Genomic DNA, 21,156 nt, shown 5'->3' with positions numbered 1-21,156 from the left:
ATAGGAGAGGACAGAAAGCCATGGAAGAAAGATAAAGGGAGAGGAGCACCAGGGGGAGATGATGAGCAGGCATGGAGATGAGCTGAGAGAGGGAAAGTGGTATGAGGAATAGAGAATGAAGGGCATTACCAGAAGGTTGAGAAGTCAATGTTTATGCCATCAGGTTGGAGGCCAAAATGTGCCTAAATCAGAAATATATATTTTGTAAGTGTATAAGTAACATAAATCAGGAATATATATTGGGCCATGTTATGGTTTAGCATATGGATAATTATCTCCAATATAATATCCAGTACAATGCACACACAGATATGACAACCTGAATAATTCAAATAGCAATAGAAGACAACAATACTGGAAGATTCATTACCCTCGGGTAAATTGATTTACAAATCATTAAGACTGCAATGCATGTTAACAGAGTCATAACAATAGACAATAGGTGCAGAAGTAGAACATTTGGCCCTTCGAGCCTGCCCCGCCATTCTAAGATCATGGCTGATCATCTACTATCAATACCCAGTTCCTGCCTTGTCCCCATATCCCTTGATTCCCCTATCCATAAGATACCTATCTAGCTCCTTCTTGAAAGATCCAGAGAATTGGCCTCCACTGCCTTCCGAAGCAGAGCATTCCAGACCCCCACAACTCTCTGGGAGAATAAGTTTTTCCTTAACTCTGTCCTAAATTACCTACCCATTATTCTTAAACCATGCCCTCTAGTAATGGACTCTCTCAGCATCTGGGACATATTTCCTGCCTCTATCTTGTCCAATTCTTTAATAATCTTATATGTTGCAATCAGATCCCCTCTCAATCTCCTTAATTCCAGCAAGTACAAGCCCAGTCTCTCTAACCTCTCTGCGTAAGACAGTCCAGACATCCCAGGAATTAACCTTGTGAATCTACACTGCACTTCCTCTACAGCCAGGATGTCCTTCCTTAACCCTGGAGACCAAAACTGTACACAATACTCCAGGTGTGGTCTCACCAGGGCCCCGTACAAATGCAAAAGGATTTCCTTGCTCTTGTACTCATGTGCAAAGGCCATTTTCCACATGCTCATGACCATTGTTCTGTTGCAGTATCTCCCTGTGAGGAGGTAGTCATAGCACCCTGTACTGACCTGGCAAACTGGTCAACCTTTTCTGACTGTTTCATCTCTGTTGCGCTGATGTGAGGTTTTCCAGTTTGTTTGGAGTGGTGGATTTTCTTCGGACGTAGTTTGATCTTGCAGCATACTACTGTGGTATGAGTGGGTGATTAGTAGAGAGTTGGTGAAAGAGTGCCTGGTGATGATCATGTCTAGTTAATACCAATGTTTAGACCATGAATTTGCCAATTCCAAAGTGGCCAAGACAAGATGGTCAGGAATCCTTATCGGCTCCCACTCTGGCATTGAAGTCACCAAGGAGAATGAGGCGCTCATCACTGGGAATATTCCTGACAACAGCTTCTAATTTATCATAGAATATGTCTTTTGCCTCAGAGGTGGAGTTCAAGGTAGGGGCATACACACTGACAAGAGAAACTGGGCCATGACTGCTGTGTAGGCGGAGAGTCATAAGTCATCCTGATCCATTTTCTGGTGGCTCTACCATTTTGCAAGAATTCCTAACGGGAAAAACCACTCTATGCTCGCAGGGCTCGTTTTGGTTCTTTCCATGCCAGAGAAGTATAGTCCCTTTCCTTCAGTGTACCTGAATCCGCCAAACATGTTTCTTGTTGGGTCGCTATATTTACCTTGAGCCTTAGTAGCTCATTGTTAATGACCGCTGTTGCTCATGCATCTTTGATATCCTTGAGGATTTGGTCAAGTCTAGTCATCATTGTGCAGACATTCCAACATCCCAACTTGAGGGGTGTTGTCTTATTCGATTTGTTTTCTTTCTTGTCTGGTGCAGTAGTTACAGTCAGCTCTTTGAGGAATAATCCATTATCCCCACGCACCCAATGAGGAAGACTGACTGTGGCAGGACCGCACCTATTGGTTGGGGGTTGCACAGCTTGAGGCGGGCAGTAGCATTCCAGTGAAACATGTAGGTCTCTCCCACCGTCAGAAGCAACCCCTGGTGCCATGCTCTACGCCAATCAAGCATTATGACTTATAACCGGTAAATGCTGCTTCCCATGTTTGTCTGATGCTATAAAGCGAAGCTGGAGTGGCCTCTCCAGGACGCAAGACAGGGCAGAGTTGATATGGAGATCCATCTGTTGCCCACGCAGTGGGACCCCCCCCTCTCCATGCTGATGACAGGTCCAAAGGAACGATGAAAGTCATTAACAGTTTGGTGCCAGCAGCATCGCAGGAGTTGCCGTGCCGGTGCTGGGGTCAGCCGCCTTCAGGACTCCGACTCCGGATTTTTCCCGTCGGGGTTTACACCCAAAGCCTTTCCCGTGAGCGGGTATTGCTGCAAGGCAGTGGAGGGTTGAAATTGGAGTTTTCCCTCTCCTAGATGAGCTACCATCTGTGGTTAACGAGCCCCATCTACCCAGAGCAACTGGTTTTAAGGAGCCAGTGGCCCGCCTTTGCCCTTTATCCTGTCAGTGAGAACAGCTCTGCCGGGCATAAGAACAATGCCATACATGAAGGCCAGGAGTTGGACTTGGTTGTCAGAGGCTGAAGAGCATTTGCACGCCATTTGCAGGCAAATGCACGACATGAAGAGCATTTGTTTAGCAGTGGGAGCTCGTCCCTGCTACCACCCTTCGGCTATGACTACCTTTGGAACCACACGTCAAGTAGCCTCTGACAAGCAAGTCCAGCTCCTGGCCTTCACCTGTAGCTTAGCTACTAAGCCCCTGCAGAACCGTTTCTACTGAAAGGAGAAGGGGCAAAGGTGAGCTATTGGCGCCTGAAAACCAGTCGCTTTAGGCAGATGGAGCTGTCAGCGGTGTTTGGCAGCTTACCTTGGAAAAGGAAAACTCTGATCTCAAACTTCAAATAAGAGAAAATTTGCAGATGCTGGAACCCTTCAGGCTGAGATCCTTCATCAGGACTGGAAAGGAAGAGAAGTCAGAGTAAGAGGTGTTTCACTCTCTCACCTTAACCTCCCTGTGGGGCTCCTCACCCTTCCCTTTCTTCCATAGTCTTTTGTCCTCTCCCATCAGATACCCCTTTCTCCAGCCTTTCACCAATCAACTTCCCAACTCTCCACCACCCCTCCCCGGTTTCACCTATCATGTGCCACCCTGTACTTTTTCCTCCTCTCCCCACACTTTCTTACTCTGACTTCTCTTCCTTTCCAGTCCTAAAGAAGTGTTTCAGCTCAAACAGCATCCATAGATGCTGCCTAACCTGCTGAATTCCTCCAGAATTTTGTGTGTTGCTTTGGATTTCCAACATCTGTAGATTCTCGTGCTTATGGATTTAGTCATATTATAACTTGAATCACTGATGTCAGCCACCGACATGGTCACTCAAAGAGCACTGATGCATTCCAAAAGGTATCTGGTAAGATTCTATACAAAAGGCTGAACAAAATATCCACCCAAGATGGAAGAAATACTATTAGTAGAAAGTGTTGCAGTTCATCCACTGTCTTACAGACCGAATGCATTCCACCAGTGTTAAATTGAGAAAACCAAGACAAGTAACCCTATGCGAGCTCCAAATTCCCCTTCTGGGAAATCACAACTTGCAGAAATACTGTAATAAAAAAACCCTGGAATTTCCAACTCAACAACACTTGAAGAAAATTGAAACAATTCCACAATATCATTGCAATAACCTGAATCCAATCAATCACTTCAATGCAATTTATGATGGTCAATAAATACTACCTTGCTGGTACCAAAAATAGGAATTTAGAAGGGCCATAAAGGTGTGTAGCATAAAATTAACTTTCATCACTGAATTTTATCAATGACCAACTCATCCCAACAGACTTGAAAATATTAACAAATTCAAAATCAAGGAGATTAACTCACATGTTCCAAGATGGGGTTTAAAACGATCTTTCATGCGATTGACAAGTGCTCCTATAACATCTAGTCCAAGTAACGTTACCTGTAATAACAAAAAACTGTTCAACGACATAGTCATTGCTTTTGCTGTCCTTAATTAAGGATTTTTGATTATGTTTTACTTTTTGTTTCTTTTAGACAAATGAATAGATAAAAGCATTTTTATTTCATAGATGGTTTTACTCAAGTCAAAAAAAGATATGTGAAATGGTTGTGAGCTCATGCTCTGTGCTCCATTTCACTCATCCACATTGTCACATTACAAAACAAGGATCTCAGAAAGATTTCAGTCAAAATTAATGGCTATTTCACGCATAATTCCATTTTAAGTGACACACCATATTTGAGTGGTTTGCAAAGCAGACTAGATGGGCCAAATAGCCTAATTCTTCTCCTGAATTATGGTCTTTCACTCATGCTTGCTAGTCATAGTGAATTCAGTCGCAAATTATTGTAAATTACCCATACACAAAAGTACTAATTCGATGCTTTTGAAAGAGATTTTAAGGTTAATGATGAAGGGCATCAGTGAGATTCATGAACCACTGAGAGGTGTGTTCCATCTCTCCTGTGCCAAGAACATATGAAAATGGGGAAAATTCTGTACCTCACTTCTGTCTAAAGAGGTGACCTTTTATTTTTAAATCATAACCCCCTGTTATAGATTCTTACTCAACAGGAACATTCTCTTGACATCCAACCAGTCAAGATCCTTAAGGATTATACATGTTATATCTTGCAGCATCACAGCCCAGAACATCCTCTAATAGGATGAAGCACTGCCTCAAGGCAACATTTACCATTAAGGATCCCCACCATCAGTATGGCTATGATCAGACAGGAGGTACAAACGGCTGAAGTTTCAAATGAACAGGTTTAAAAAAAAACTACAATCAAGTTTTTGAACAGACCTGCATAACTCTAACCCTATGAAATATGAAATGATCAAAGTGCTCCTGAGCAATGGGCAACCTCTTGGACTTCTGTGCTTTTCTTTTTTGCACTCTTTTCCTCTCTTCATTTCTTGTATAATTTTTGTATATTCTCCGTGCTCTGGGCCTGGCCTATTTTCATTGTATCGAGATCTCACTGTACTTTGCTGATAACAAACTCAACTTGACTTGAAGTTCATTCTAAACTTCAGTACATACAAGCCAGGCCTCGCTAACCTTTCTTCATAAGACAAGAAGTATATTTCAGGTGCCAATCAAGTAAACTTTCTTTCAACTGCAATCAGCTGAAGCAATAAGGAAACAAACTGGTACAAGTATTGTTCATATTTGTTGTTCCTCTCTGCACCTTGTGGCATATCGGGTGGCAACCTTTGCCATTTCCTTAGCACTTGTCTGTTGTTAAGACAGTGGTCCCCAACCACCGGGCCGCAAAGCATATGCTACCGGGCCACGGGGAAACAATATGATTTGGCGATATGAAATTATGAGTCAGCTGCACCTTCCCTCATTTCCTGTCACACCCACTGTTGAACTTGAACACACGTGAGGTCATTACCCACGCAAGGTCATCAGTCGCCTAACTGCAGTGATACCCTAGTGCAGGGGTCGGCAACGTTTACCACTGAAAGAGCCAATATGGACCCATTTCCCACAGAAAAGAAAACACTGGGAGCCACAAAATGAAATAACACTGCATACAACGGGTTTTTTTTTGCCTTTATGCTATGTATAAACAAACTATAATGTGTTGCATTTATGAAATTGATGAACTCCTGCAGAGAAAACGAAATTACATTTCTGCATGCAACAAAAACATTTTGAACTCCGAAAAAAAGACGTTGGGTTGAAGGTTACTCCGTAGGTAGCCTACCTTGGATCGAAGAATTAAAAGAAAGCGCGCACTGGCGCGCATTGGCAGTTGTGATGTATATTAATAGCGATAAAAAACACGTTGTAGCGGTGTGCTACACGCAGCGCTAAAATAAAGACTGCAGTCAAAGGTAACTTTATTCGAACTAAACAGCCTTGCTTTAAAGCCTCCCTCAACCTGTCCCCGTGGGCGCGGATGCTCCAAAAGACACGTACTCACAAACCCCCGTAGGCTATCTCCCTTAGTCGGAACGGTAGCTAATTGTGAGCCGGTTCGGATGTGCTGCAAAGTTTTCATATTGTACAAGATCACCATAATCTTCAAATTTCGAATTACATTTCAAAAGCTAACAAACCACGGGGAGCCGCATCACAGAGATCAAAGAGCCGCATGTGGCTCTGGAGCCGCAGGTTGCCGACCTCTGCCCTAGTGCCAGGGATCACTGGTTGGCCTTGGGTAACCGACCGCCTCACATGGTCAGCAAGAAGTGCCGTTGCTACTAGCCTGGAGCACGTACAGATGGGCACTGCCTCTAAACCCGTTTACCACACTGAATGTTCATGGGGAACCCAGTGCTAAAATATTCACAGACGACCTAATTCAGGCTCAGGGTTTCTAAGTAGTAGAGCAGCTACCTTGCTGCGATCTACCGAAAGTCATCCCTCAAGCCAAACTTTTGTCGGCTGATTGATCCTACCTATCTACAAGGGGGACAGGCGCGCACCCTGCCGCACTCCTCGCTCAGTTGGTCGCTCTCTCCGGATTGCGACCGCTACAGCACTGGTACGGGGACTTCCGGCCCTTACCTCTCACTGGTGTGTTGCAATGATTTTCTATGTTCATACGAGGAAAATATGCACTGTGTGTTTAATATCCAAACGTTACTTAAAATGTTATGATGCTATTGACTTATACATGAGTTATAATTGACTTATCACTATATTCATGTGAGGAAAATATGCACTATGTTTAATATTAAATTCGTTAGATAAACCCTTTTAGAAACAAAATTGAGTGTATTAGCCACTTATAAGTGACTTATCACCTAAATTCCAGTCGTGATTAACACCACCCCTCCCCGCAACACCCCCCACCCCGTCAGCCAGTCTGCAGGAATATTGTCAATATTAAACCGGTCCGCAGTGCAAAAAAGGTTGATGACCCCTTTTTTAAGAGCCCAAGTTGCTAGCTTGATGCTCAACCCAGCAAGGATGGGAAGCATACAAGGAGCTGGCATGATTCAATCCGGAACCACTTGCCTCCAAGTCTGGTGCAGATGTCACTACACCACCAGCCAGCCAAGTATTGTGCTTAGAACATTACAGCAAGACACAGGCCCTATGACCCATGATGTTATGCTAACATTTAACCTACTCCAAGATCAATCTAACCCATCTCTTCTACATAGCCCTCAATGGATCTATCATCCTTGTGCCCAAGATTTTCTTTAAACACCCAATGTATCTACCTCTCCCACCATCCCTGGCAGGAAATTCAATGTACACACCACTGTGTGTAAAGAATTTTCTTGACATACCCCCATTCTTTCCTTCAAGCACCTCAAAATTACATGCCCTAATAAGCACACTGCCTTGTAGTTATGGAGATTGTGGAGATGTTGACAATTTGAACTGACTGGGGTCAGAAAGTGAAGAAATTGAAGATCCAATTGTTCAAGGAGGTATTGAAACCAAGGTATTGAAGCTTATTGATTAGCTTTGAGGGAATTATAATATTGAATAAACAGCATCCTGATGTGTGCACCTTTGCTGTCCATGTGCTCCAGGGTTGAGTGAAGAGTCAAATGAAATGGCCAGGGATATAGATGACAAGAATTTAGAGGGACATATGCTGGGAAACAGGATTAGATTGATTATGCATCAAGTTGGAATGGCCAAGTACAAACAGAAAGATCTTTCTCTCTGCTGAACAAGAGTGTTAAGACACTAATACTTTTAAGACATGGTATCAATACTTAAGTCATTTCCAGCAAGAATTCCTCAGTCTTGCATTTCATTCTCTGTGTAATGGAGGAAAACATTTTTGCCTTTTCAATCAATTATAGTGGCACTCTAAATTGTACATGGACACCATCATTTAGTAGTGTAGTGCTGTCATCAATGCAGAATGTGCATCTATTATTTACTGCCATGTCAGACAAAGTTGGAGCCATGGGAGTTGGTTACAAAAATCAGCCTGGTAACAGAGAGCACCGAATGATGGTCAAGGGTTGTTGTTGTGATTTGAAGCTTGTGATTAGTGTTAGGACCCTTACTGTGTGTAAGATACATTGCAGTGAATACAAATGTCAGAACAATAATTAGCAAGTTCACAGATGATTCGTGAAAAACAGGTATTGGTGATACTGACCAGGAGCATTGTAGGCTGCAATAAATAGCAGTGCAATGAAAGATAGATTATACTCCTGATAAATGAGAGCAACAGGTTTTCAAATGTCTAAAAATGTGACCTACACCTTAAATGGTTGGGTCCCAAGAAATTCAGAGAAAAAGGTCCTTGTGCAAAACTGCAAAGACCTCTGAAGGTGGCAACACATACAGAATACTTGGTGAACTTGTAGTATTCATTGCCACTGATTTCTGTGGAATCCAAGTCACTGGGTATATTTAAAGTGGAGGTTCTTAGGTTCATGATCAAAAAGGTAATAGAAAGAAGGCAGGAGAATGGGGTCGAGAGAGATAATAAATCAGTCATGATTTGAGCAAAATTCTGCTCCTACAATATGCTCTAAGGTCTTTATTAGCTTGGACACGTAACACAAGTGAAGAGATATACATTATAATACAACTTCAAAACATTAAAAAAAAAGTGCTGCAGTAACTCAGTGGGTCAAGCAACAGCTGCGGAGGCATACCAACTAAAAAGAGTCAATGTTTCTGGTCAGGACTCTGATATCAACTTTCCCTTTCCCTCCGCAGATACTGTTTGACCTTAATTTCTTCAACAGTTTGTAGATGCTGGAATAATAACAATAATCCTTGTGTCTCCATATGCAAAGCTTTGGTTACAACACAGCTACAGCACAGAACCTACATCCCTGTGCATGTATTTAATGTACTGGCCTCAATCACTTCTTCTGGTAACTCCACAAAAGAGTTCCACCATCCAGACCATGCCTCCTTTCACTACTACCATAGGGCAGGAGATACAGAAGCCTTGGGTCCCACACCACCAGGTTCAGAAACAATTATTACCGTTCAACTGCCAGGCTCCTGAAGCAGCTTGGATCACCTCATTCATTGCAACTCTGAACTGATTATGACCTACAGATTAATCTCCAAAAGACTCTTAAATCATGTTCAGTATTATTTTTATTTGTACAGTAGTTTTTCTTTTGCATACAAGTGCTTGTCAGTCTTTGCTGATGTACAGGTTTTCGCAACACTCCATTGCAATTCTTTTTTCAAGAAATTGCAAGATAGTATATATAAACACACAAAATGCTGGAGGAACTCAGCAGGTCAGGCAGCATCTATGGAAATGAATAAACAGTCAACATTTCGGGCTGAGACTCTTCGTCAGGACCTGTTTCCAGCATCTTCAAAATGTCTTGTGTTTATGGTACCATATATGTACTTTGACAACACATTTATTTTGAACTTTACAACAGAAAATTAACCTATGGACTCATGTCTGAATATAGAGGAAACCAGAACATCTAGAGCAAGGATTCCCAACCAGGGGATCATGAACTCTTTGCTTAATAGTATTGGTTGATGGCTTTAAAAAAAGGGTGGGAACTCCTAATCTAGAAGAGGAAGTGCACAGGAAAAACATGGAAGCTCCACCTACAGCTTCAGGGTCAGGAATGAACCCACATCACTGGCACAAACTGCTACCCAAATTTTGTCCAGCTCATTCCTTATAACACCACTGCCGTAGGCCAGGCCTGGCCCTACAGACTACCATTCCCTCACTTCACTTCTAACTATATGTGGTTACAGATTCTGCAACCCACTTGGGTCACAGGGGCACTGTACAGATTAACACTGTACCAGATGCCTCCATCTCTCATGGTTGTGGGTTGTGGTAAAGCTCTCTCCAACCCACTCTGCAAATGAATTATAGGAACGCACAATCCCAGCCCTTGCTTCACTCCCTTCACTCCTTGTCTCGTACAACTTTCTCATTGATTTCATCTGACACTTACACCAGACTCACTTAACCTAATCCAAAAACAAACTATTCTATTTTATTAGCAGAAAATGTAACCAGACTAACACAATGGGTTACACAGCAGGTCACATTGGTTCGATGTGAAGGGGTATGGTATTGTTGTAATGTAGTCAAGTGAGAGACTGAACTTGGAAGGCATAAAAATACATGATCTGCAAACAAAACAAACTTGATAAACAAGAATTTACTACACACCTTCTTCATTAGTCCAAGGCATACACCAACCAACTTCTGCAACAGAAGCACAGGTTGAGTACTGGATAATTAACTTGATTACAGGAAAGCTTTTTGGAAATAAGATGAAGACTTGCAGTGAGGAAGACCTGGAAGGTAGGCATAATTGTATTGCTTGTAAAATAGTGTGAGAACAACAGAGTCTCAACTTGGATAGACAAAATGATGATTGTGGACTTGAGAGTACAGGTCAACCACTCTCCATTGCACATCAATGGAGAGAGTAAAGAACACCAAGTTCCTTGGTGTGCACAGAATGGATGATCTGACCAGGATCCACAACATCTCCTTACTAGTCAAGAAGGCACAGCAGCATCTACACTTTCTGAGGAGATGAAGGCATGCAAGGCTCCATTGTAATAACTTTTGACAGGAGCATCATCAAGAATATCCCATCTGGCTGCATCATTGTGTGGTACGGATGCTACAAGAGATCAAACCACAAGGCCCTACAGAGGACAGTAAAAACCACTGAGAGGATCACCAGTGTCTCCCTCCCCAATTATCAAGAGCTTTGCAGATGAAAGGCCCAAAGCACCAGGGCTAGGACTGGCAGACTGGGAATGCTCTAATTTGCTTAGTAGTCAATTTAAATACATAACTTGTTACTCAGTTAAACACTAATCTTTTTATACCTTTTTAACTATTTCCAAGAAACTTCAGCTAATTAAGCATCTGTCCCAATTGGGCCAAAATGTTCTGGTCCCAACTAACTAGAATCCAAAGTATTTTGGTTGATGTTCTCTGTGTGATGTGTTCTGGGTGTACCATGCTCCCGTGCAAATTTGTTTGTTAGTTGTATACATGTACAGTCAGATGAGAATAAATTTAAACTTTAATTAACCTTAGTTTAGACAATAATGAATCAGTTGATTAAAATAACATGAATGCAATATAGCAAAGAAATGCAGCAAATTTCTGGAGGTCAGCTAAATTGATGAATATTGAATATAATCTCTGAATTGACCAAATGAAGGGAGGGGTGTGCGCATATGTATATATACACATACACACTTCAAATGTCAAAACCCAACTCAGGATCTGGGATCCAATGCTCCCATTGTTCTTCAGGGATTTGTCACACAATGAAAGTCCCATTTAACTCTAATCATCTCCATGGTCTCTTTTACAACAGAGTATAATGGATTCCAGTCAAATGGGACTCATCAGGAGCAGTACATTTTGCCTCAATTAAGCCGGTTTCGTGAAAATAGTTTAAAAAATATTAAAGGCAAACTACCATTTATCTGAGTAACAAATTACATATTTACATCAACTACAGAACAAATTAGAACACTACTGATACCTCAACAGTACTATAAAACTATTTCCCAACAGTTATCAACAGAGGAATTCATCCAGTGTACACTGGGTGCTCTTTTAATTGACCTTAATGAACAAAATCGGCACAGACAACTAGTGCAGATAACGGACTGCCTTCATACAATCCTTTCGACAAATGGATCCTCCAAACACTCATGTAGCATTCAAGATAACTGTCAATACTTTCAAATTTTTCATTATTCCTAACTTGAAGTAGAGAAAACCTTTTATTTTCACTGTCGGTCTTTTTGAGCATCTCAGAGCCTGACTGCCTGAAACTGCAGTGAGCAGTGCAGTTCCAAATTGTCTTACTGCTTACTTCTCACCAACTATCAGTGATAAAAAAACACTGCTGTTTGAACACAAACATGCAACTAAAGCTACTTAAAAACTGTTCACTCAAAGCATGGTGTAGTATCTAATGGCCACATTAGTGCATGTGACTGACACTAATTGAAACTTCAGCAACATCTCCTGTACCAAATAAATGAAGGGAATCCCAGCCACTACCTTGATTAGCTTTTGTTCTTTAAGAGTTGTCCCCAATAAACAGCTGTCTCCAATTAACCAGAACCCACTGTACTTAAAACCCATATTGCAACTGCAAAAGAAACTGATCACTGGGAGATCAGCCAAAAAGGACGATAACAAAGGTTGCTGTTGGTCCAATCGGATATCTCTTTTCTGCAAAATGACCCCAATTATGATACCTAGACTCTCTCAGATGCTCTCTTCCCAAATAAGGGAGGCAAGTTTGTAATTTAGCCCATTACTAATACACTGCCACATTTTAGTAGCAGCTGTGATCTTGTCTCCTTCAGAGACCTTTTGCTTTTTCCAATTGTCAAATGGCCTTCTCAATCTTATGATAGGTTGTGGCAGAAACACATGTTACACTATAATATGGAGTTATGGTCACTCAAGCAAACACTATAAGACAAAGGAGCAGAATTAGGCCATACAGCTCATCGAGTCTGCTTTGCCATTCCATCATGGCTGATTTATTATCCCTCTCAACTCTATTCTCTTGTCTTTTCCCTGTAACCTTAGATACCTTCACTGATCAAGAACCTATCAACCTCTGCTTTGCATATACTCAATGTCTTGGCCTTCACAGTCATCTGTGGCAATGATTTCCATACATTAACCAGCCACTGTCTAAATAAATTCCTCCTCATTGCTACTTTAAAGGGACATCCTTCTATTCTGAAGGGGTACCTCATTCAAAAAAGACATTTAAAGTGGTCTTTAAATGTCTTTAAAATGGTCTACCTTTCCCTCTTTTCTTGGGAAATTTTCCATTTGTGGATCTTTGTCCTTAACCAATTGACGAATGCATGCTGTACATATTGTCCAGTACTAAAGAGATAATAACCACAATACAGTACGCGCCTATTAGGTTATGAACTTTGTTGACGAGCTTCACCTTCGGCATTACAGAAGATCTAATCTGCCTCGAGAAAGCAAAAAAATCACTTGCTATTATTTAACCAGTTCAAAAAGTTGTTATTCCAAGGAGACAACTCCTCCCACAATGTCAAATTTTTGCTTATTTTAAAATCCCCCCCTCTCCATTAACCCATATTTCTTGATCACTTTCAATTATTATACACATGGCCTCTGCAACACATCACTTCAACCAAATAGGTATCCCTACTGATTTGTGGTGTTGAGTTATTTTGTTCAGGAAATCTCATCATTCCACTGATAACAGGGTTGACATTAAGAATACTGTCAAGCCACAGGTTACTAACATCTCTGGTTACTCTAGTACAGGGTTCCCAACTTGGGCTCCACAGACTCCTCGGTTAATGTTTTGGGTTCATAGTATTAAAAAAGTTGGGAATCCCTGCTAATAGCAATCCATTGTTATTCCTCACTGCACCTTGTGGTGCTTTGGGCCACCTTGCCATTTCCTTAGCATTTTTGACTTTTTTTTTAAAAAAAGAGAGGCCGAGTTGCTAGCTGGACACTTAACCAAGTACGCATGGTTAAGCATGCAAGGAGCCAGCCGGTGCTAATGCCACCACACCACCGGCCGGCTACAGCAATCCATGTTGTAGTATGAAACATACTATATAACAATCTCCAGAACTGCAAACCTTGTCAACAAGATTTTTGTTAGCATTACAATAAACATAATAAACATTGTATCAAGGAAACAATTTGAAGAACTAGTGTTTTAAAATATTTAACATTTCTACTGCAATGTTTACAATAATTCCAAAATTACATTTGGCAACAATCAAACACAAGCAGTGACTTTCTGTTAGCCTTAAAATAGAGTTCCAAGGAAAGCAGTCTAGGCTTCAACAGACTCAGCTGGATTCTGCATCTTAAGTTTAGCTGGTCACTTTGCTCTATATTTGGGTTCCAGGGTATCACTTTTCATCAACAGTCTATACACAGCATTAAGATTTATCTTGAAGACTTTCACCACAGCATTGAGTAGCCACCATCCAGGCCATGCTCTCTTATTGCCACCAGGAAGGAGGCACAGAAGCCTCAACTTCTACACTACCAGGTTCAGGAACAGTTATTACCCTTCAACTATCAAATTCTGAGGGGTTAAATTTCACTCACCTCAACACTGAACTGATTGCATCCTCTATGGCCTAACTCTAGAAGGATACGTGTTCTCGATATTTATTGTTTATTATTAATTTCTTTTTTATTTGCACAGATTGTTGTCCTTTGTGCATTGCTTGGTTGTCATCTTTGCCATATGCAGTTTTTCACTGATTCCGTTTCTTTGTATTTACTGTGAATGCCCACAATAAAATGATTCTAAGGGTTGAATATGAAGTTTGATAATAAATTTACTTTGAACGCAAGTTCACTGAACCTGGGAAAACATTTTATAAACAGATTGCAAGTTTGTTCTTTTAGTTGCGCTAACGGTGGAACTAAAATTACGACCTCACCCTGTTGCAGCGTTTATGCAGTATTTGGTGGTACAACTTGGTTATACTCATCACAAGATACTCCAACAATTGCACAGCAGGGACACATGCTCTAGTAGGCTCCTCTATCGTTTTTCCCCCCAACACAATGTAATATATCAGGAATTCAAAAGTTGAAAACTTGATAACCCAAAAATGTGACATTTCAAATTCAGAACGCCACCCAGCCTGCCTGCAAACAGAATAACCCGACTTAACCTACCTCATAAAACGAGGTCTTTGAACATAATAGTGTTAATAAATCCCGAACTATTAAACTATCTATAGATAGGTGCCGACCTTTTAATCAATCCAACCCTTCCCTCCCACGTAACTCTCCTTTTTATCGTCTATTTTCCTATCCAAGTTTTTAAACATGTCCCGAAAGTATCTGCCTGGAAATACGGTCCAGGAACCTATCTCTCACATCACCCCCCCCCCCCCCCCAATCCTTCGCTCTAATCTCTTTAAAGTTATGCCCCTCGTATTCGTGCTCTCAATGTCCCTGCCTCATTTATGCATCCTCTCGACCCGCTTCCGCAAATCTCTGCCTCTCACTCTCGCACGCTGATGAAATGTACTGTACTGCTGCGGGCAATTATTCCCGCTAACACAACTCCCAGAAGAGTTTACACCCAGCGCCACGCAAAACACAATCCTTCTGCAGAATATGGGGTCAAAACAGAGGGGAATGGGTCAATCGCCATACGGGATATTGCCTCGGCAACTTGCCCAGGGTTTCTTCATCACTTCTTACCTTGAAGTTGCTGGAGTTCAGCCATCCCGTTAGCTCGTCAACGACGCTGTCCAGCTTTCGTTTGTGATCGTGATCCACCTCGCTGGACCTCCTTGGGTCGTTCAGGTAATCGATCAGCTCCTGGCCGACCTGCAGCCGCCGGCTGACGTCCTTCTGCGCCACCTGCTCCGAGAAGTAGTCCAGGCCGCACTCGGACTCCATTAGGCCTCCGGAGATTGGGGGGGTGATGCTAAAACAGGCCAGTCAGGGCAGTAGGGGCTAAAGTAGTCCGGCCAGGGCTCTAGGGGTTGAAACGGGCCAGCCGGAGCAAAAGAGGCGGGGGCTATATGGATGGGGCACGGGGGAGTCTAAAACAGGCCGGGGTAAGGGGCGGGGGAGTTTAAAACAGGCCGGGGTAAGGGGCGGGGGGGGGGGGAGTTTAAAACAGGCCGGGGTAAGGGGCGGGGGGGGGGGAGTTTAAAACAGGCCGGGGTAAGGGGCGGGGGGGGGGGAGTTTAAAACAGGCCGGGGTAAGGGGCGGGGGGGGGGGGAGTTTAAAACAGGCCGGGGTAAGGGGCGGGGGGGGGGGAGTTTAAAACAGGCCGGGGTAAGGGGCGGGGGGGGGGGAGTTTAAAACAGGCCGGGGTAAGGGGCGGGGGGGGGGAGTTTAAAACAGGCCGGGGTAAGGGGCGGGGGGGGGGGAGTTTAAAACAGGCCGGGGTAAGGGGCGGGGGGGAGAGAGTTTAAAACAGGCCGAGGTAAGGGGCAAGAGGAGTAAAACAGGCCGGGGTAAGGGGCGGGGGGGGAGTTTAAAACAGGCCGAGGTAAGGGGCAAGAGGAGTCTAAAACAGACCGGGGGAAGGGGGAGTCTAAGACAGGCCGGAGCTACTTCGCAAGTTGCACCGCCCGATCCCACTCCCAACACTTTTCCCAGAGAAGGGCCGCCGGGTTTGCGTGGCCCTTCCCCGCCGGTCAGACGGCGAGCCCCCGGGAAAAGGGTGGGGGGGGGTGTGGGGGCGAGACTTTCCACACTCCGTCTGGTTCCCTTTAAGCGAAGCGGCAACAACCTCCTCCCCTTCGGCTCCGTAATCCGCCCCGAGAACTAATTATAAATGAGGCAAAGAGATCGCGTCGGTGACAAGCCGCCCGCCCCGCACGTCTGTCCGTCCCTCCCTTTCCCCCCGCCGCCAGCCAGCCAGGCCGGTCCCGGCGCATGCGCAGTCGCCGCGGCGCGCGCTCCCGGCGGCTCCCCCTCTGAAAGTTAACGGAGGGTTGGCGAGCGCAGAGCTGCCCGACGTGCGCCTCTGACGGTCAAAATAAAAGAGATCGGCGACGGTACTTTAATCCACCGGCATTCGCACCACGTTCATCTAGAACCAGCCATCAGAAAGCAAATTATTTTTTAAAAGTCCTGCAGGGGTGTCGCTCGCGGACCGTTGTCCTGTCGGATATCTCGCGAGAGATTTACGGCCTTGGAAACAGTATCCAGGAAACTCGTTGGGAGCAAGGTCGCCTGCTCTGGCGGTAACTCGGAATCAAGTTGATTATCATTGACTTATATGGCGTGAAATCCGTTGTTTTTCCGGCAGCAACATAGTGCAAAGGCTTAGGAAAGCTAGCCATTGACTTCATGAAGAGTTTTGTGGAGAGGGGTGGAATGGACATGGTGGGCCGAAGGGTCCGTCTCTGCCTTCCCGCTGTAACTGGATCCTTGAGTTTCAACACAGCAATAAGGATAGGCAGAAACACGATTCGTCACGATTATCCTCCACATCGGTGCACACAAACTGCATCCTTCATCCCCTGCTTTACTCTATATACTGTACTCACGACTGTTCTAACCCTCTGCAAGTTTGCAGATGACGCCATCATAGTAAACCAAATCTCAAATAAAGATGAGTCAGAGTAGAGGAAGTTCGGAAAGCCGAGCGACATTGTATCATTTCAAGAACATTGAACTCAGCAAAACAAAAGAGCTAATTGATTTTTTTTCCCAGGAAGGGCGGGGTAACTATACATGCTCCCGTTTGCATCAGAGGTGCTGAAGTTGAGAGGGTTGAGAATTTCAGGTTTCCATGAATTAACATCACTAATCTGCATCATTACGTCCTGGTCCATATCCAACAAAGCTCACTAAGCTGCTTCCTCAGGAAGCTAAAGAAACTTGGTACCGTATACCGACCCTCACCATTTTTTCTTGATACTGTAGCGGTGTGCTACACGCAGCGCTAAAATAACGACACGGAATCGGTAAACTGCAATTAAATAAGATATTATTCGAACTTCACAGCCTTGCTTTAAAGCCTCCCTCATCCCGCCCTCCCCGGGCGCGGATGCTGTAAGGGGCACGTACTCACAAACCCCCGCAGGCTTTCCCTTTGTTTGTGAAGCAGACCTGGCCTTTGTGCCGGCGCGCTGGCTATTTGTGAGCCGGTTCGAGTGCGCTAGGAAGTGGGTCGCCAAAATACACCATTTAAAGCACCCTATCCAGATGCATCACGGCTAGGTGAAGCAACTGCTTGCATATGACTACAGGAATCTGCAGAGCCTTGAGGACACAGCTCAGAGTTCAAATTACCAGCCTCCCCTCCATAGACTCTTGTCTACTCTTTTTACTACCTCGGTAAAGCAGCCAACATAGTCAAAGACCCCACCCACTCTCTCCTCTCCCCCTACCATCAGGCAGAAGATACAAAAGTGTGAAGGCATCAGACTCAAGGTCCGCTTCTATGTCACTGTTAGAAAACTATTGAATAGTTCTCTCCTATATTAGAATAAACACTTGGCCTCACAATCTACTTCATTATAATCTTTCACCGTATTGACTACCTGCACCTCACTTTCTTGTTAAAACACTTTATTCTTCATTCTGTTATGTTCTCTTGTTCTATATCAATGCATTGTTGTAATGAATTGATCTGTACAAACGGTAAGCAATACAAGTTCTTCATTGTATCTCACTTCATGTGACAATAAACCAACTACAAAAGTAAACTGAAATAAAGAAGGCATAATAAGGTGGTATTCATGCGCCATTCAGAAATCTGATGTCAGAGGGAAAGAAGCTGTTTCTGAATCATTAAGCATGTGTCTTCAGGCTCCTGTACCTCCTCTCCAATGGTAGTAATGACAAAAGGGCATGTTGCAGATGGTAAGGGTTCTTAGCCCTAGGGCCTAGATGCTGCCCACCTTTTGAAGATGTCCCTAGTGGTGGGGATGATTGTGCACCTGATGGAGCTGACCGATCTATAACCTTCTGCAATCAAAGTTCAAAGTAAATGTTATTATCAAAGTACTTGCCTCACCCTCACAATATATAACCCTGAGATTCATTTTCCTGCAGGCATACCCAGCAAATCTATAGAATAGGGTCAATGAGTACAGAAGACAACAAACTGTACAAATGCAAATATCTCAAGATCTTGAGCATTGGAGGCTATGAATATTTGAACATTTAAAAGGCACCATTCCTTGCAATACCCCAAGTCTACTATATGAACCCTACTCACTTTGCCATGAAACCGCAGAAAGTATAACACCTGTTCTTTCACTTCTCCTTTCCTTGTCAGTGCAGGGTTTCCTTACAGAAGCAGTAATAATTCACACGCACTGCCTCCAATCTGGTGTAGTGCATTCAGTGCTCCCAGTATGGTGTCCACACATTGATAATAGCCCAATGTACTAGGTTCACTATTACTGACTTATGTCATGAAATTTGTTGTTGTACATCAGCAGTACAGTGCAAAGTAAAAAAAACAAAATAAATATTTTATAAATAAGTAATATAAAAGTATTAAAAAAAAGAGTAGTGCAACAAGAGAGTAAAATATGAGATAGTGATATTGAATGGACACCAAAATAAATACTGTAAAGTACTGTAATGTTGAGTGCTGTCGAGTTGGCGTAGACTCATGGCGACCTTATCAATAGTGTACTTGTCCATAGGGTTTTTGTGACAAGATAGGGAAGTAAATTACCAGGCCTTCCGTGCAGGTATTGCTGCTGCCCATGCTGGGACCTGGCCAGTTCAAACTCAGGACCAACAACCTCGAAGTCCAGTGCTGATGCTACTACACCACTGGCCGGCCCATATATAACTGAATTTAGATTGGGTGGTTTATTCTTGTAAGTAGTTTTTTATTATGGATAAGTTTATTTGGGTTAAAAAAGTCACCCAATCAAAATTCAGTTGTATAACTGAACTTGTATACAACTAAACCCATGGTCTACAAATGTAAAAATGAAAAGGGTTTAGTGCTAAATTACCTACAGCATATTGCCATTCATGTGGCCCCCTGGGGTAGTACACTACGACAATAATTGAAGGGGTTCATCACCCATCCCTATCCAGTAACAGAAGAAAACTATACTGTGGTCATCCCCTCTGAACCTTTGAAGTGGCTGTATTGAGATTCAGTGTGTCCCCACAGTGCTTACTCCTGCAGCCTGGAGTGTGCCAGTCGGAAACATTCTTCCACAGGCATCTCAATGTGCTAACAGACCAACAAGTTTCAGGCAGTCCCAAGTGTGCCTTTCAACAAGATGATGATCTGCCAACTGCACTTGATGCCCAACTCTAAATGTGTCCCTGGTCACAACTGAGTGTGCCCATAGCTAAGAGAGTCCTCTGTCAAGCAACTGCTCAGCATAACGCAGGGCCTTGCGTCTTTCTCCACAGCCTCTTCCTGAATGCTTATTCTGCAAAGCGATGAACGACTGTCTCATCCCCACTACAATCCTCCTGGAGGCAGCCTGCACTAGAAGTGATATTCCGGGCATGCAGAAGGGATCTCACTGGAAGGTCCCCTCTCACCACCAGCCAAGCAAACACTTGGTGCCTGTTGGTGTGATCTGGTGATGAGGCATTCTGCCAGATGGTCTGGACAATTTGCTCAGGGAACCACCCCAACCTATCCATTAAGTCCTTCTCTTGCAGTGTCTGCAGGACGTGCCATGCTGACCACAGCCTGCCAGACATGTGGTCAAAGTTGTTGATCTGGAAGAACTTTCCCAGTAAGGAAAGGTAGTGCAGTAATGTCTAGATTGGGTGATTGCTTTGTGTAACACTTGAGCTCAGTCTAGAGAAATTACTCTGGATGTCCATCACTTTAATTCAACATCCCATATCCACCCTGACAAACCATCTGTGAATTCTGTACAAGCTTGAGGGGCTTCTATCTGAGCAAGTCACACAAAGTCATAATCATTATTATGTCCCACGTTGTATGACATAGGCAATCATACTCTGTGACTGTGATTGTTCTTGGAAAATTTTTCTACAGAAGGGGTTCGCCATTACCTTTTTCTGGGCAGTATCTTTACAAGACTTTAAAAGGCAGGACTTCTTTTCAGAGTGGTCATTTGAATCGGGAGCAAGTTACAGCTTGTGATTCAGCTGGGAGCTCAGAGAATTCGACCGTGTAGGTAGGATTTAAGTCTACCTGGTCAATACCTGTGGAGGAGGGGGAACTGCGCAGGCGCGAGTGACGTCAGCGTCGAGCGCGCACTTTAAAAGGCAGGACTTCTTTTCAGAGCGGGCAGCGGAGTCCGTGGAAGCAGAGTCCTGGGCTTTGGCTAAGTGGGCTTCAGCGTAAGGGGACTGCGGTAAGGCTGTGTGATTGCTCGCTGAGGGGAAGGAGGTAAGGTCGCTAGGTGATTTTTAGACTTATTCTATTAATCCAGTTCAGGTATGGGGGAGACAGTCAGAGCAGTGGTGTGCTCCGTATGCAGTATGTGGGAGGTCAGGGTCAACACAGTTGTCCCTGATGACCACACCTGCAAAAGGTGCGTCCAGCTGCAGCTCCTATCAGACCGAGTTAGGGAGTTGGAGCAGGAGCTGGATGAACTACGGATCATTCGGGAGGTGGAGGCAGAGATAGATAGGAGTTAGCAGGAGGTAGTCACACCAAAAAACCAAGAAGTAGGCAGATGGGT

General features: G+C 43.7%; 1 protein-coding gene across 6 annotated transcripts in view; it reads right to left on the bottom strand.

Moving 5' to 3' along the window:
• The window catches only part of clasp2 (cytoplasmic linker associated protein 2), a 376,943-nt gene extending 361,338 nt beyond the window's left edge, over window positions 1-15,605 (bottom strand). For all 6 annotated transcript variants that reach the window (XM_059984319.1, XM_059984334.1, XM_059984325.1 and 3 more), the window contains exons 1-2: window positions 15,244-15,605; window positions 3,931-4,009 (exon numbers count right to left, since the gene is read on the bottom strand). In XM_059984319.1, coding sequence (XP_059840302.1) covers window positions 3,931-4,009; window positions 15,244-15,444 — 280 coding nt within the window. In that variant the 5' untranslated portion in view covers window positions 15,445-15,605. The remainder of the gene's footprint in view (window positions 1-3,930; window positions 4,010-15,243) is intronic.
• Window positions 15,606-21,156: the final 5,551 nt, after the last annotated feature.

This window comes from Hypanus sabinus, chromosome 1, assembly GCF_030144855.1.
Source record: "Hypanus sabinus isolate sHypSab1 chromosome 1, sHypSab1.hap1, whole genome shotgun sequence".
In the NCBI taxonomy this organism is placed as follows: domain Eukaryota; kingdom Metazoa; phylum Chordata; class Chondrichthyes; order Myliobatiformes; family Dasyatidae; genus Hypanus; species Hypanus sabinus.
Note: the sequence above shows the minus strand (reverse complement) of the source record. Positions and strands in the feature narration are given on the sequence as shown.